General features: G+C 39.0%; 2 protein-coding genes across 4 annotated transcripts in view; one reads left to right on the top strand and one right to left on the bottom strand.

Moving 5' to 3' along the window:
• Window positions 1-7,498, bottom strand: part of SERPINI1 (serpin family I member 1) — a 71,436-nt gene extending 63,938 nt beyond the window's left edge. The window contains exons 1-2 of one of the 3 annotated variants that reach the window (XM_034663406.1): window positions 6,908-7,040; window positions 3,741-3,854 (exon numbers count right to left, since the gene is read on the bottom strand). Coding sequence is in view for 1 of the 3 variants with exons in the window: in XM_002917420.4 (XP_002917466.2) it covers window positions 6,908-7,211 (304 nt within the window). In the remaining 2 variants the exon portion in view is untranslated. Of the gene's footprint in view, window positions 1-3,740; window positions 3,855-6,907 lie in introns of all 3 variants that reach the window. The other 2 variants (XM_034663410.1, XM_002917420.4) reach the window with 2 other exon arrangements.
• A 274-nt stretch (window positions 7,499-7,772) lies between these two features.
• PDCD10 (programmed cell death 10) overlaps window positions 7,773-12,067 on the top strand; it is a 44,052-nt gene continuing 39,757 nt past the window's right edge. The window contains exon 1 of the mRNA XM_002917421.4: window positions 7,773-7,926. The gene's annotated coding sequence lies outside the window, so the exon portion shown is untranslated. The remainder of the gene's footprint in view (window positions 7,927-12,067) is intronic.

Here is a 12,067-nt window from a genome sequence, read left to right on the forward strand (position 1 = left end):
GCTACATGGAGATTCTCTGACACCTTGAGGTTTAAAGTAGTTTAAAGTAGACAGAAGCATCCTTTCAGGTGTTATTATGTCTGTAATAAAAATTACAGGACAAGTGTTAAATGTGGTATGGGCCAGATGACCTTCAACCAGAGATACTGTCAGTCTCTGACGAATGCCTTTGCCCAGAGACTTGAAGTTTGGTAGTCACAGAAGTGAAAACTTGGGTATAAGAAGGTTAGCATTTTCTAACCTGGGGGAAAACAAATAAAACATGAGGCAGAGTCAGTTAGAATGAGAAGAAATACAATTTAAAGTTAACATTATTTTAATTATCAGACAACAGCTGAAACTATCAACTGGTTACCCCCAAATCATTCTCAAACCACTATTTCCCTGCTTTATCCACCACAAAGGCCAAAAGTTCTTAATACCTCAGCTTCTCTTAAATAAGCTAGGGCCATCTACATGCTAGGGGCCAGCAGGTCCACAGTAGGCATTTGCAGGAGGAAGATGTTGGGAAAGCTCTTATTTCCTGATTAAAAGAGAAACACTCAAGACGTACAGCCATTCCCATTCTTCCTGCGCTGAACTAGAATATATCTGGATCAGCAGGAATATCCATCTTGCAGCAAGCAGGAGAAAAAGCATGAGGACAAAACCCTTACAACACTGAGCCTCTAAACAAAAAGTAAACACCTACTTCTAGACTTCTTGTTCTGGAATAATAAATCCCTATTGTCTTATGTTATTGTATATAAAACTTGAAGCTGAAAGCATTTCTAATTGATATGTACTATAAAACTGTTTTTTTAAATTGTCAATTACTTTTGGGCCATATGAGTAAGAATCTGCTTTTTCAGGTAATCTTGATAGTAAGATTTCTTCTCCTTGAAAATGTTTAACTTTATATTAGTAATTATTAGCTAAATCTGCTGTTACAGTAAAAAAAAAAAACGTGAATAGTTCTTATTAGGCCTTTATAATTTCAGGTTATTAGCATTTAATTTTAATATAATTTTTTAAAGTTCCCTGATTTAGTAAAAACAAAAATTATACCCTTGTTATGTGGCTGTAAGGATACTGGTATTATCAAAATTTATCCAGTATTATATGTCAAATGACTTACGATATAAAATATAATTTAATCTGCTTTGAACATAGAACAAGAAATTTAATATCTGTAAGCAAATTAGAATACTTTGTACAGGTTTCTTAACTGGAAGGCTGACTGTATCTAAAAAACATTAATTGCTTCAATGATTTTAGATTGCATTGTGAAGTACAAACAATTAAATGAATGGCAAAATTATACATCATAATACCGTATTTATAGCACACTACTAAAAGGTGGAAAAAATAAAGTTTATTAACTCTTCAAGTGACATAGGGCTAAAGACCTCAAATAAAACTAGTCAGTTTTTCAAAGCAAAATTTAGGTCATCAAAAAAAAATGACAGAAGCAATTCGATATGGGCAACATATCAAAAACATTCCAGTGAGCTGTTTTGGGCCCATTCAAAAGAAGTCAAGATGCTACGAGGGAAATGGGCTTCAAGTTGTTAGGTCTCATTAAATTGCTAGACTGTGCAATAGATATCACTTTGTGACACTTGAGTTATTGCTATGGAGAACTCTGGTATGAGATAAATCTAAGAAAAACGGTACACTTAGGAAAATGGGATTATTAAATCAAAATAAATTCCATCTGCCTTCCTTCCCACACTAAGTTAGGAGCTGTGAGGAGCTCAGAAGTCTCCTTTCCTAGGCAGATGCAGAAGGAGGTCTTGAAGCAGTGGCTGGAGCTGGAGATACCATGTACGCTTCAGCAGTTAATGATGTATAGAAAGCTAGCACTGAACACTTAACTCAATCTCAGAATTCATCCCTTCCCCATGCTCACTCAAAGATGACAAATACCTGTATAATTTAGGTTTAACAAGCCTGAATCAGGCCTCCCAATGTAACCATTTCACTAAAAAACTGAACATCGAAGACCAGTTAAATTTTAGTTAAGATAAGGCCTCTTATTACATTTATCTGTCTTTCTTTAAGTCTATTTCTTTGTCCAGGAGAAAAAAAAGTCATAGAAAGTGTGTGTATGAATGTTTGGGGAATGTTACTTAAAAGTACATCTTTAAGTCAGCAAAATTTTAGAGGCAAAGAGAGACCAAATTCCAAAAGGCATACAATTAATAAATTTATTATTCATATGAATTTACATTCATATGCAAGGTTGCAATTAATAGCAATGTTTGTTCTATTCATTCACAAAGTCAACAGTAGACACCAATATTTATATTTAGCTCAATATAAGCAATTGTTGTGGGCAGAGGGCTGCATTTGGTGCTAAAACAAATGTCTAAGAAAAATTCACTTTTCTAGTTGTACTTGTTTGTAAAAAATGTAAAATGATGTTTCATTATAGGGTGCCAAATATTTAAACAAATTGTTATCAAGTATAGATGTTATATAAGGCTCTTAAATAGAAAGGTAAATGAAACTCAGTTCTGAAGTTACTAAGTATCTGGTGAGGAAGACAGTTATGAACTCAGCTAACCCTATACAAGGCACAATGCTAAGCATGAAGAGTAATGCCAAAGGAACATGAAGAAGGAAGGTTAATCAATTATCAATTCTAAGCCAATCTGTATCTATTTGCATGCTAGAAAGATGTTAAAAAGCAAAGCAAAGACAGTTAAATATCTGCTATTATTAAATTTAGTACTAAAAAAGTATTTGTAATTAACTCAACTTCTCCAGGTCTTATAATAATGAAAGGAAAATCACATTTGAATTCTTCATTCTAACACTAATTAGATTAATTCGTTTCTGGAAGGTTGAATGCAAAAGACAATAAATGGCCAGCTCCACATGTGCTTAAACACAGTCCGACTTCTTTTCTTGTTTTTTTTTTTTTTTTTACAGAAATGATTAGAAAAATGGAAGAACAAAATTTAGTTTTTATGGAATGAAATATGTGTTTCATGAATGAACTTCAACAAAGGTATCTTACTTAGGTAAAATGGTGTTGAGCCATAGGCTTTTCTGGCTAGAAAATGCAGACCTTGTTTGCTACCAGTGGGACAGCACTTTCCCCTCATCCATATTTCCTATCTCTGGTATGAATTTAGAAATGTTGGCACACAAAATTGTAGATCAGGGGCGCCTGGGTGGCACAGCGGTTAAGCGTCTGCCTTCCGCTCAGGGCGTGATCCCGGCGTTATGGGTTCGAGCCCCACATCAGGCTCCTCTGCTATGAGCCTGCTTCTTCCTCTCCCACTCCCCCTGCTTGTGTTCCCTCTCTCGCTAGCTGTCTCTATCTCTGTCAAATAAATAAATAAAATATTAAAAAAAAAATTGTAGATCAGTCTTTGCAGCCCACACAATCTAAATGAAATTGGGCCCAATGGATACTTTTGCAAAGGCCAACCAGCACAAAGACATTCTCAGAAAGCCTAATGTATAGGAATTATCCTTTGAGGTCAACCTAACTCTGTGTATCAAAATGCAAAATGTCTCAATGTGTACACGAAAAAAGTCTTAGTCACTAGTTCTAAATCAGTAAGTGGTTATAGGACCACTTTATGCTGAGCGTGACACACGATACTCAGAACAAGCAGGAGATAGGAAAGAAGTATGTAGTCTCCAGGAGCTAATAATCTAGTTACTTAAAACACATTTACCGAACTTTAAGGACTAAATTTTGAAAACATTAGAAGATTGAAAACAAAACAAAAACAAATACTTACCTTTGTATAATAATTAATCCTGACCCCCCAAAGCAGTATTTAACCTTAGAAGTTTGCTGTAAAAAGGGGGGAAGGGGTGTTCTTGCTCATCTTTAGTGTCTGGTTCAAGGATCTCTGTTATGAAGGGGGAAACACCTTTTAGGTTTTTACTTCTTTTTAATATTATATCCAAATAACTCATTCACTTAGAAGTGAACGTATACACAAAGGATCTTTTTTTGCTTTGCTTTAATAACCCATGATTCCTCAAAATCTAATGAATTAATGTCAGTCTGACTCCAGTTTAAAATGACAATATAGGAAAGTACTGTCTCCCACTATGGGTATTAGGTTTCTAGAAATGATTGGGGAAAAAAGGTCATGGAACCACTCACAGGCATTTAACAAAACAGATCAAATCTCTTTTCTCTCCTGCTAAGGACAGTTTCTCAAACTGTTTATCAAATAGTATTTTTCATATCTATCCCCCTCTATAAATCACCTTCCCAAAACACCAAAAAACATTTGATCTTGAACAAAAGTCTCACTCTGTGCTGCATGGATCAGTGAATCCTGTTAGAAGGAGAAATCCACACCACTCAATTATTTTCACTCAATAAGCTTAGAGTCAGAATTTTGAATAAAAAAAAAACTTCAAAATATATCGTAATTTGAAATTAACCAAGTCTTTTGGCAAAAGAACAGTGATCCCCAGAGCATTGTCCATTCCAGAGAGATATTCTGCACTCCATTGGTTTTTCTTTCTCATCATATCATATGCTCAATAATAGCCATACACAAATAGTAAAAATCAAGGGCAGAATAAACAATATGCTTTTAACCTCAGTAGTGCTTTACATAAAAGTATATACTGTCACATAAAGAAAGAATCATCTTAACACCAGTAGCATATAGTCAAGAAGTCTTCAGGTTATCTGAGATTTAATATGAACACCAATTTAAAATCTCTTGAGACGAGTTCAAGGTAACAAATACCGAAGTACTATATATTGCTAATGATTTTCTCCTGTATAAAAACATGCTCTTACTCCCAAATGATATAGGAACCCAATCTCTTTCATTGACAAATTAAAGAGGATCCAAATCTTGGAAGCAGGCAAAAAATCCAGTACTTTAATACCACAAACTCACCCACTTCTAGTGAGATTCTATCCTTTACGATACCTCACAGCAGAAGACCTAGAAATAGTTGGGATTCAAAGTACATCTGAATTTCAACTGTTTTGATATTATTTTCTATTCCATTTATTTGATTATTAACTGATTCCCAACCAAACACTTTCAAAAGATCTTTTAATAAAGGCTGTGAAAGAACTTCATTGCCAATTTTACTAGTAATTATTATTATTACATGGGGTAAATAAATTAGTGACAGCAAGTATTCAATTTCACAAAATCAATCAGTGGCAGAGTCTAAGAAAGATTCTAAGACTCTAACTCTGAACAATCCACTTAATCACAAACAACAAGGGTAAACACAATCTTTTCCAAGCCTCACTATGCTCCAGTACCCATTTTTTTTCCTCCTAAAATCATTTACGTAGGATCTCATCGGCTATGTGGATTAACAGACTCTCCGGTGACATAGTAAAGATAAACTTGGATCTTTACCATGGCTAAGTTTAGTGGCTACTGTTGCTTTTTTCTTTATTCTAAGCTCTCTGCTGCTTCTAATACCTGATCAGCCTAGGGACAGTCTAAAAGCAGCTGTTTTTCTAAGATCTGTCCATCTATATATTTCTCTGTAAGAATGTGGCAGGGGGTGCTGGAGGGGAGGAGTAAATACACTGGTAAGTCATTTAGTCTTATCAGTAGTAGCACTCAGTAGGATAGAACTTTAATCTATGAAGAGAATTCCTTCTGGGCATTTCTTTTCTAAAAGGAATTTTGTGTGTGTTACAAAAATAAAATCCAAAAATCCTAAGTAAATGAGAAAAGCATGAAAACAAGAAAATAGAAGGCAATTACCCCATTGTATTGATCCTAGTTAAAAAAAAAAATACAGATTATTCGCCCAGACCCTGGAATACACAATTGTCACAATGAAAGCATTTCAGAGCAAAATGTGCTGCAATATGCTACTATGATTAAAAGCCATGTAATCTGAAGACCTCTGTAACAAAAAGAAAATGACTAGGGAAATAGCTATTTACATACTTTTCTAAAAAGAGAGGCTGCGTTTTGTGACAGTTACACAAAGGGAGGTGGGACTTTCACCTTCACCTAGAATTAAAACATGTTTTCATCCACAGGTATGTAATAACATTCAAATAAATTGCACATGGTTTAATACCAAGAATAAATTATTATTTTATGATACTATTACATGTGTTTTAAGCCTAAACCTATCACAACACATACTAAGGGTAATCATTTGGCACATACTCCCTAAACAGAAAAGATCCTCACAGTTTTTCTTGTACTTTAGTTTTTTTTTTTTTAATGTACAAATATTACCAGACCCGAATGAGAGAATAAGCAGCAGCAATTAAGTACACCATATGTTCCCACTGTAGGCTGAGTCCTGGTCTTTGTTCCAACATTCTAGAGCCACTGGCAGGAAAGCTAAGTATCCATCCGTTAAAACGTTTTTACATTATTACTGGCAAAGTTATACTTCTGATAGGTCTAGTCATCTTGATTATTCCTGCCTGCATTTGCTTCCTTAATACAAATCTCTTTCAATTTTAGGAACCTGCAGTAAACCACCCTGGAAAACAGGTCGGTAGCAGGACAATCTGATAAAACAACGTACAGGGTAGACACTGAAGAAGAATGCAAAGTTATTTTCCTAGTGAAAGAGTTCTGAAGTAATTCTATATCAATGACAAAATTTTTCTTTTTTTTACCAGCTACGCACCTATCCAGATATCATCCACCTTATCCTCAATTAGCAGGGTTTCCCTCAATCTTAACATGTCCCTGAATAGTTTTAATGGTATAACTTACACCAGAAACACTAACCACGCCCTTTATACCCAGAATCAAGCCACCTTTTGCTTTTCTCCCCCTTACAAAGTCCAAAATGTACATCTTTCATCTAAAAGGGTTCGCACCAGTTCCCTAACCCGAGCCAGAGACTCTAGCTGTGCCTTGACAGAATTCCTATTGGAAGACGCTTTCTCCCAGGCAGTGTGAGGACGCCCAGAAGAGGCACCCACGCTTACCTCCCACACACCTGCAACCCCTGGCGGGATGCTGGAGCTGATGCTCGGAGGACTGCGCTCCGCTCCGCTCGTGCTCCTGCTCTCGTCTCTCCCGGGAAACTAGAGTCCAGACTGAGCCTCCGGCTGCTACAGGGACCCAAGCTCCGCCTCCCCCTCCTCTAGTTGGCGAATTCGGCAGCTGTTGCTCCTCCCCCTGCTGTTCCGGCTGCTGCCCCGGCTGGTGGCGGCGGGAAGCTGCTGCCCTAGTACCTTCCCGCTCCGTGCACTTCTGCAGCTGTTCCGCCGCTTCCCTTTCCCTGGGCATTCCTCTCACCTCAGTCAGTGGCCTCACACCTGGAACTGCCTCCTGCCCCGCCCGGGAGCCTCCCCCAGAAACCCAAGCTCACACTATCCCTTCCCCACGACCCTCAGGTCTCTGGCCGCGGGGTTTGTCCGCTTTCGGGGAAGCCGCTCCTCCGGCCAGGACGCATCCCCACACCGCTACCTCCCTCTACGACGGCGATTCCCCCGATGCTTCCTCCCCCTGGTGCAGCATCCACAGCTCAGCCGCCCCACGTTACCCGCCTCAAGCTCTCCCCCCAACCCCCTTCCTTCCTCTGCTCTGCTAGCCCGCCCCCACAATGGGTGAGTCGCCTGCAGGGCCGACCCAGCACCCCGATTGGTGCAGGTGAGAACTGACCCCTCCCTTCCTCCTCCTTTCGAACACCCTCTCTCTCGGTCTCACCGCCTCCCGCAAAGGCAGGGAACTCTCTTACTATTGGCTAGAAGTGTCCCCACCCATCGCCTTAGGCTCTACCGCACAGCCTGCCGGGAATTGTAGTCTTGCTTGTGCAGAAATTGCCGACGACGCCGGCGAGCGGGACTACGAGTCCCCATAGGCCCCTGCGCGACTCCGGCTGGGCAGGATTCCGGACAACGCCTGGTTCCTCTCGGGTCCTTCCGGCGTCGCCGGAGTGAATTGATCCGGGAGTTGAAGAGGGCTCCAAAGGTGGGAAGTGAAGTCAGTGTCTCAGTTGCCGGTAAGGTGTGGCTCTTCTGTCCCAGTCCCTGTAGCCCCGAGCGGAGCAGAAGAGGTCTGGGGTCACACAGGGGCCGTGGCTGAGGCACTCGGGCTTGGTTCTGGCAGGCGGAGCGGACGGGGCTGGGAACGGGGCCCTATGGGCGTAAGCGAGGTTACCCTACGCGAGTGGCGTAAAGCGGGTTTGCCTGCCCTGCTCGGGCCTGAACGCCTCCAGGAAGTCTCCTCTAGGTGGGGGCGGGAGGGGAAGGGCGAGGTTGGCCTCTGGTGCCCCTGGAGAAGGGAGAGGGCGGATGTGCCTGGGGTGGGGTCCTCTGAAGGTGTGGCTTGGGGCGGGGAGATGTGGCTGCTGTTTTCCCCCTGCTTTAGAAGTAAGATAGGGAAGGAGTGGAGAAGGGAAGGGGCGCTTGGGAGTCTGCTCTTGGGGTGACTCAGGTTATGCCCTTTGAACGAAGAGGAGAACTGTAAAGGAAGAGTCAAATGTTGACAGAGATGTACGGATTCAGTTCCAGTTTCATGATGTGGCCCTTCTAAGGAGGTAATTTTGCCTCTAAGCAGAAAACCTTAACCCTGTTAGGTGTAATTCCAAGGGTATCTTTACACCCGTTCTGTTTTCAAAGACACTTTTCGGATGCTGATGAGAAACTGAGGGAATAAGTGACGTGCCCAAGGTCACACACGTAGGGACTGATCTGAATCTGATACAGTTGTAATCCAGTTTCTGAATCAGGGCTGCAGCGCCAGAAAGAAAGAGTAGGGAGGTGGGTGGTTTTGTGATGTGATTGGGGGAAATTGCAAAGTAATGCATTTCATGTATTTCTGAGAAGCCCTTTGTAAGGTAAGGAGTTTTTTGAGTTGGGAGAAATTCCTCAGTAAAACCGGGACACACACTGACTTTTTGGAAAAATAAGAATGAGTTTCAGCGTACTTACTACGGGTATACTAAGTGACAGACTGTACCATTTCAAACGGTAGATAATGAGATAGGAGAATGTCAAAAAATATATCCCTTCCTTACGTTTAAAAGATATTTCTTTTCCTCCCTACCCCAGGACTGACGGTTTTTACTCCGATTTTGTAAACCTGACAACAGTATTATAGGAATTCTTTCACAAAACGTGTTTTACACTTTTTACAAGTAATGTAGCATCAAGAGAGTTTACTGTGCTCATTATTAGAAAAGAAGTTATTCTTAGAAGTAACATCACATTTTTATTGATTTCTATTTATTTTTCCCCTCATTTTCTTGTCTCCAGTGTGTGTGTGTGTGTGTGTGTGTGTGTGTGTGTGTAAAATCATCAAGCGCTTACTATTTTATTTTTCTTAGCATTATAAATGACTTTTAATTCATCCATGGGAAAATCGGACGTTTATATTGAGTAGAAAGCAGTATCCTCGTAACGGTCTTATCCTTTATAATTGTTAGTGTGACCATTTATAGCTCATGAATATTACTGGATCTTTAATAGAATTAAACCATTGAAATATGCTGCTTTTTTAATGTACTCTGCAAATATTAAGTGTTTAACTTTTGAATGCACAAACGCTTTTTAGGATCATATATTGTATATTGTTCCGCTATGATTGAAGTTAAGATGGTCTGGAAATTAATATAACCTTTAAAATAGAATAGAGATATGATATTATAGAATGAAGTAGGAAGTATAGGAGTAACATAGCACCATGAGTAATGCAGTACACAAGGAAGGAAGACCAACTAAACAAACAGAAAATTATGTGGGGTTAACTGGCTCCATGCTGTATTATAGAAGGAAATGGTAGTTTATATAGAGTGTAAACTGAACATGAGTTAGTGATAATAAAGCAAGAGTGTTAATGTGTTTTCTAGATGTCAGTGTAGGCATTTCCTTTTTGTTGGGGGAAGTGTGAAGTGAGTTCTCTAACTTTTGGCATGCAGCTCTGAGGTTATGGAATGAGCCTTTGAATTAAAAGTTAGGAAAATTTGGAAATAAGTAAAATTAATTTAATGCAGTTGTTCAGTGTGTAGTTTTTGTCCTGGCTTCAGTTCTGTCCTTCATCTCTGAGGCCCATTATAGTTTTGATATTTCACCTATATTGCAATGATGAAGTAGGGTTTTTATTGTATTTATCATCTTTCAGTCACATGTTGGTGTACTGTGGTCATTTTGGATCTCTGCACATTGAAGAATTTAGGGTTCCCAGAGTTATGTGTATACTTATATTTTTATAACACTTTTCACTTCACCGGTATCCACATTTGTTCTCATTTTTGGTTTTGCAGAAGCCTTGTGTCAGCTTTTGGACGTCATCTCTTACAGGATTTAGGATGTCTCCCATATGCATCTATCTTTGAGGGTAGAAGGTCATGAGAACAGGACTCTATATTATCATTGCATTCCCAGTAGGTAAAATAATTGAGTACCTGTTTACACAGAGAGTGAAATTCAGATTGGTTAAGTGTAAGATCGTGAAACTAGTGACTGGTGGGATTAAGGCATAATCCAGGTCTTCTGACTGTAGAGTTTACTATTATAGAATAATAGTAATAGTTCCTAAAATTATTTATTTTACATGAGAAAAGGACTTAAAATTACTTAAATAATCAAATTCTCTTTATATTCTTTTTAATGCTGACAGTTTATCCTTGCTTTCTTTCCAGCTTTCCATACTTATTCCCAACCTTTCTTATTTACTGCACCTTTCAATTACTACATACATAAGTTCCTTCCTGACTTGGGAACCTTTGTACATGTTCCATCTCCCTGCAGGACTGCCCTCCCTTCCCTTCCTAAATCTGACAAACTCCAAGTTAATTTGCAGATCTGAGTTTAAATGCCATTCCTCAGGGGAACCTTTCCTGACCTTCTTTGACCCTTCCTTCCTAAAACTAGAACTTAGAATAGTAAGTTCCTGGTGTATCTTCACCAGCTTTGTACATCTTTGTAACGTCATCACAATGGGAACTGAATTATTTCTTTACTTACTTTTTTTTTTTTTAAAGATTTTATTTATTTATTCGACAGAGATAGAGACAGCCAGCGAGAGAGGGAACACAAGCAGGGGGAGTGGGAGAGGAAGAAGCAGGCTCATAACAGAGGAGCCTGATGTGGGGCTCGATCCCATAACGCCGGGATCACGCCCTGAGCCGAAGGCAGACGCTTAACCGCTGTGCCACCCAGGCGCCCCTTTACTTACTTCTTAAATGTCTGTCTCTCTCACTAGACTATAAGCTACCTAGGTAGGACCCTCTCATTTGTCTTGTGCCTTACCTCACTACTTAGGCAGTATCTGGAAGAAAATAAGTTTTCAGTAAATACTTGATGAATGAGTGAGTAAATGATTGAATGAATGAGTGCATTAATGCACAGTGCCTCCAGCACTGTGCTGGGGACAGAAATACAAAAACAGACTTGCTTTACACCCTTAGATGAAAGGAGTTATGACAGAAGTTTTAGAATATAAATTGTAGAAAGATGTTTGTTCTTTCTGGAGGTCTCTAAAATCAGGATAGATTGTTTTCTATAGGGAAATGACAAAGGAGTCATTTTCTGTTACAGCAAACTTTGTGTATAACAGAGCATTTTGGAGACCTTATCACTGTCCTGCTTTTTGCAAGCAACATTCATTATAACAAAATACAGATGTGGAGGAAACAAACTTTTAATGGATTCTGTGCTTCCCTAATGTGATCTCATTTTGTCCTGAACAGAATCCTGCTTTTTTTTTTCTTTGTTGTTTCATTTTGTTTTTTAACCATGGTATGTAATTTTGAATTTTACTTTTAATATCGTCTGCTTTAGACAAGGTGACTTTGTAAAATGGAGTCATGCTTATTTCAAAGGAGCTTATATTTTGGGCTTCTTGAAGGTTTTCATATTTCACTGGGTCTTAAGGTAATGCCTTATTTGCTTTAAACTTAGATACTTAGGAGAATAAAATGATCATTATTTTAAAAACATGCAAACCAAATTTCAGGGATAAATTTGTGTCAGATTTTGGTTGTGAAAACAAGTTCAATAATCCTTTGCGATACTGTAATAATCACGTAGAATAAATTGAACAGCTCTGAGTTGCTGTAACCTTATATGCTTTCATGAATTTACCAATTCCCTCTCCCACGAGAGATTGTCAAAAAATGATTGCTAGTATTTGGCTTTAAA

The sequence above is a fragment of the Ailuropoda melanoleuca genome, chromosome 1 (assembly GCF_002007445.2).
Source record: "Ailuropoda melanoleuca isolate Jingjing chromosome 1, ASM200744v2, whole genome shotgun sequence".
Taxonomy (NCBI): domain Eukaryota; kingdom Metazoa; phylum Chordata; class Mammalia; order Carnivora; family Ursidae; genus Ailuropoda; species Ailuropoda melanoleuca.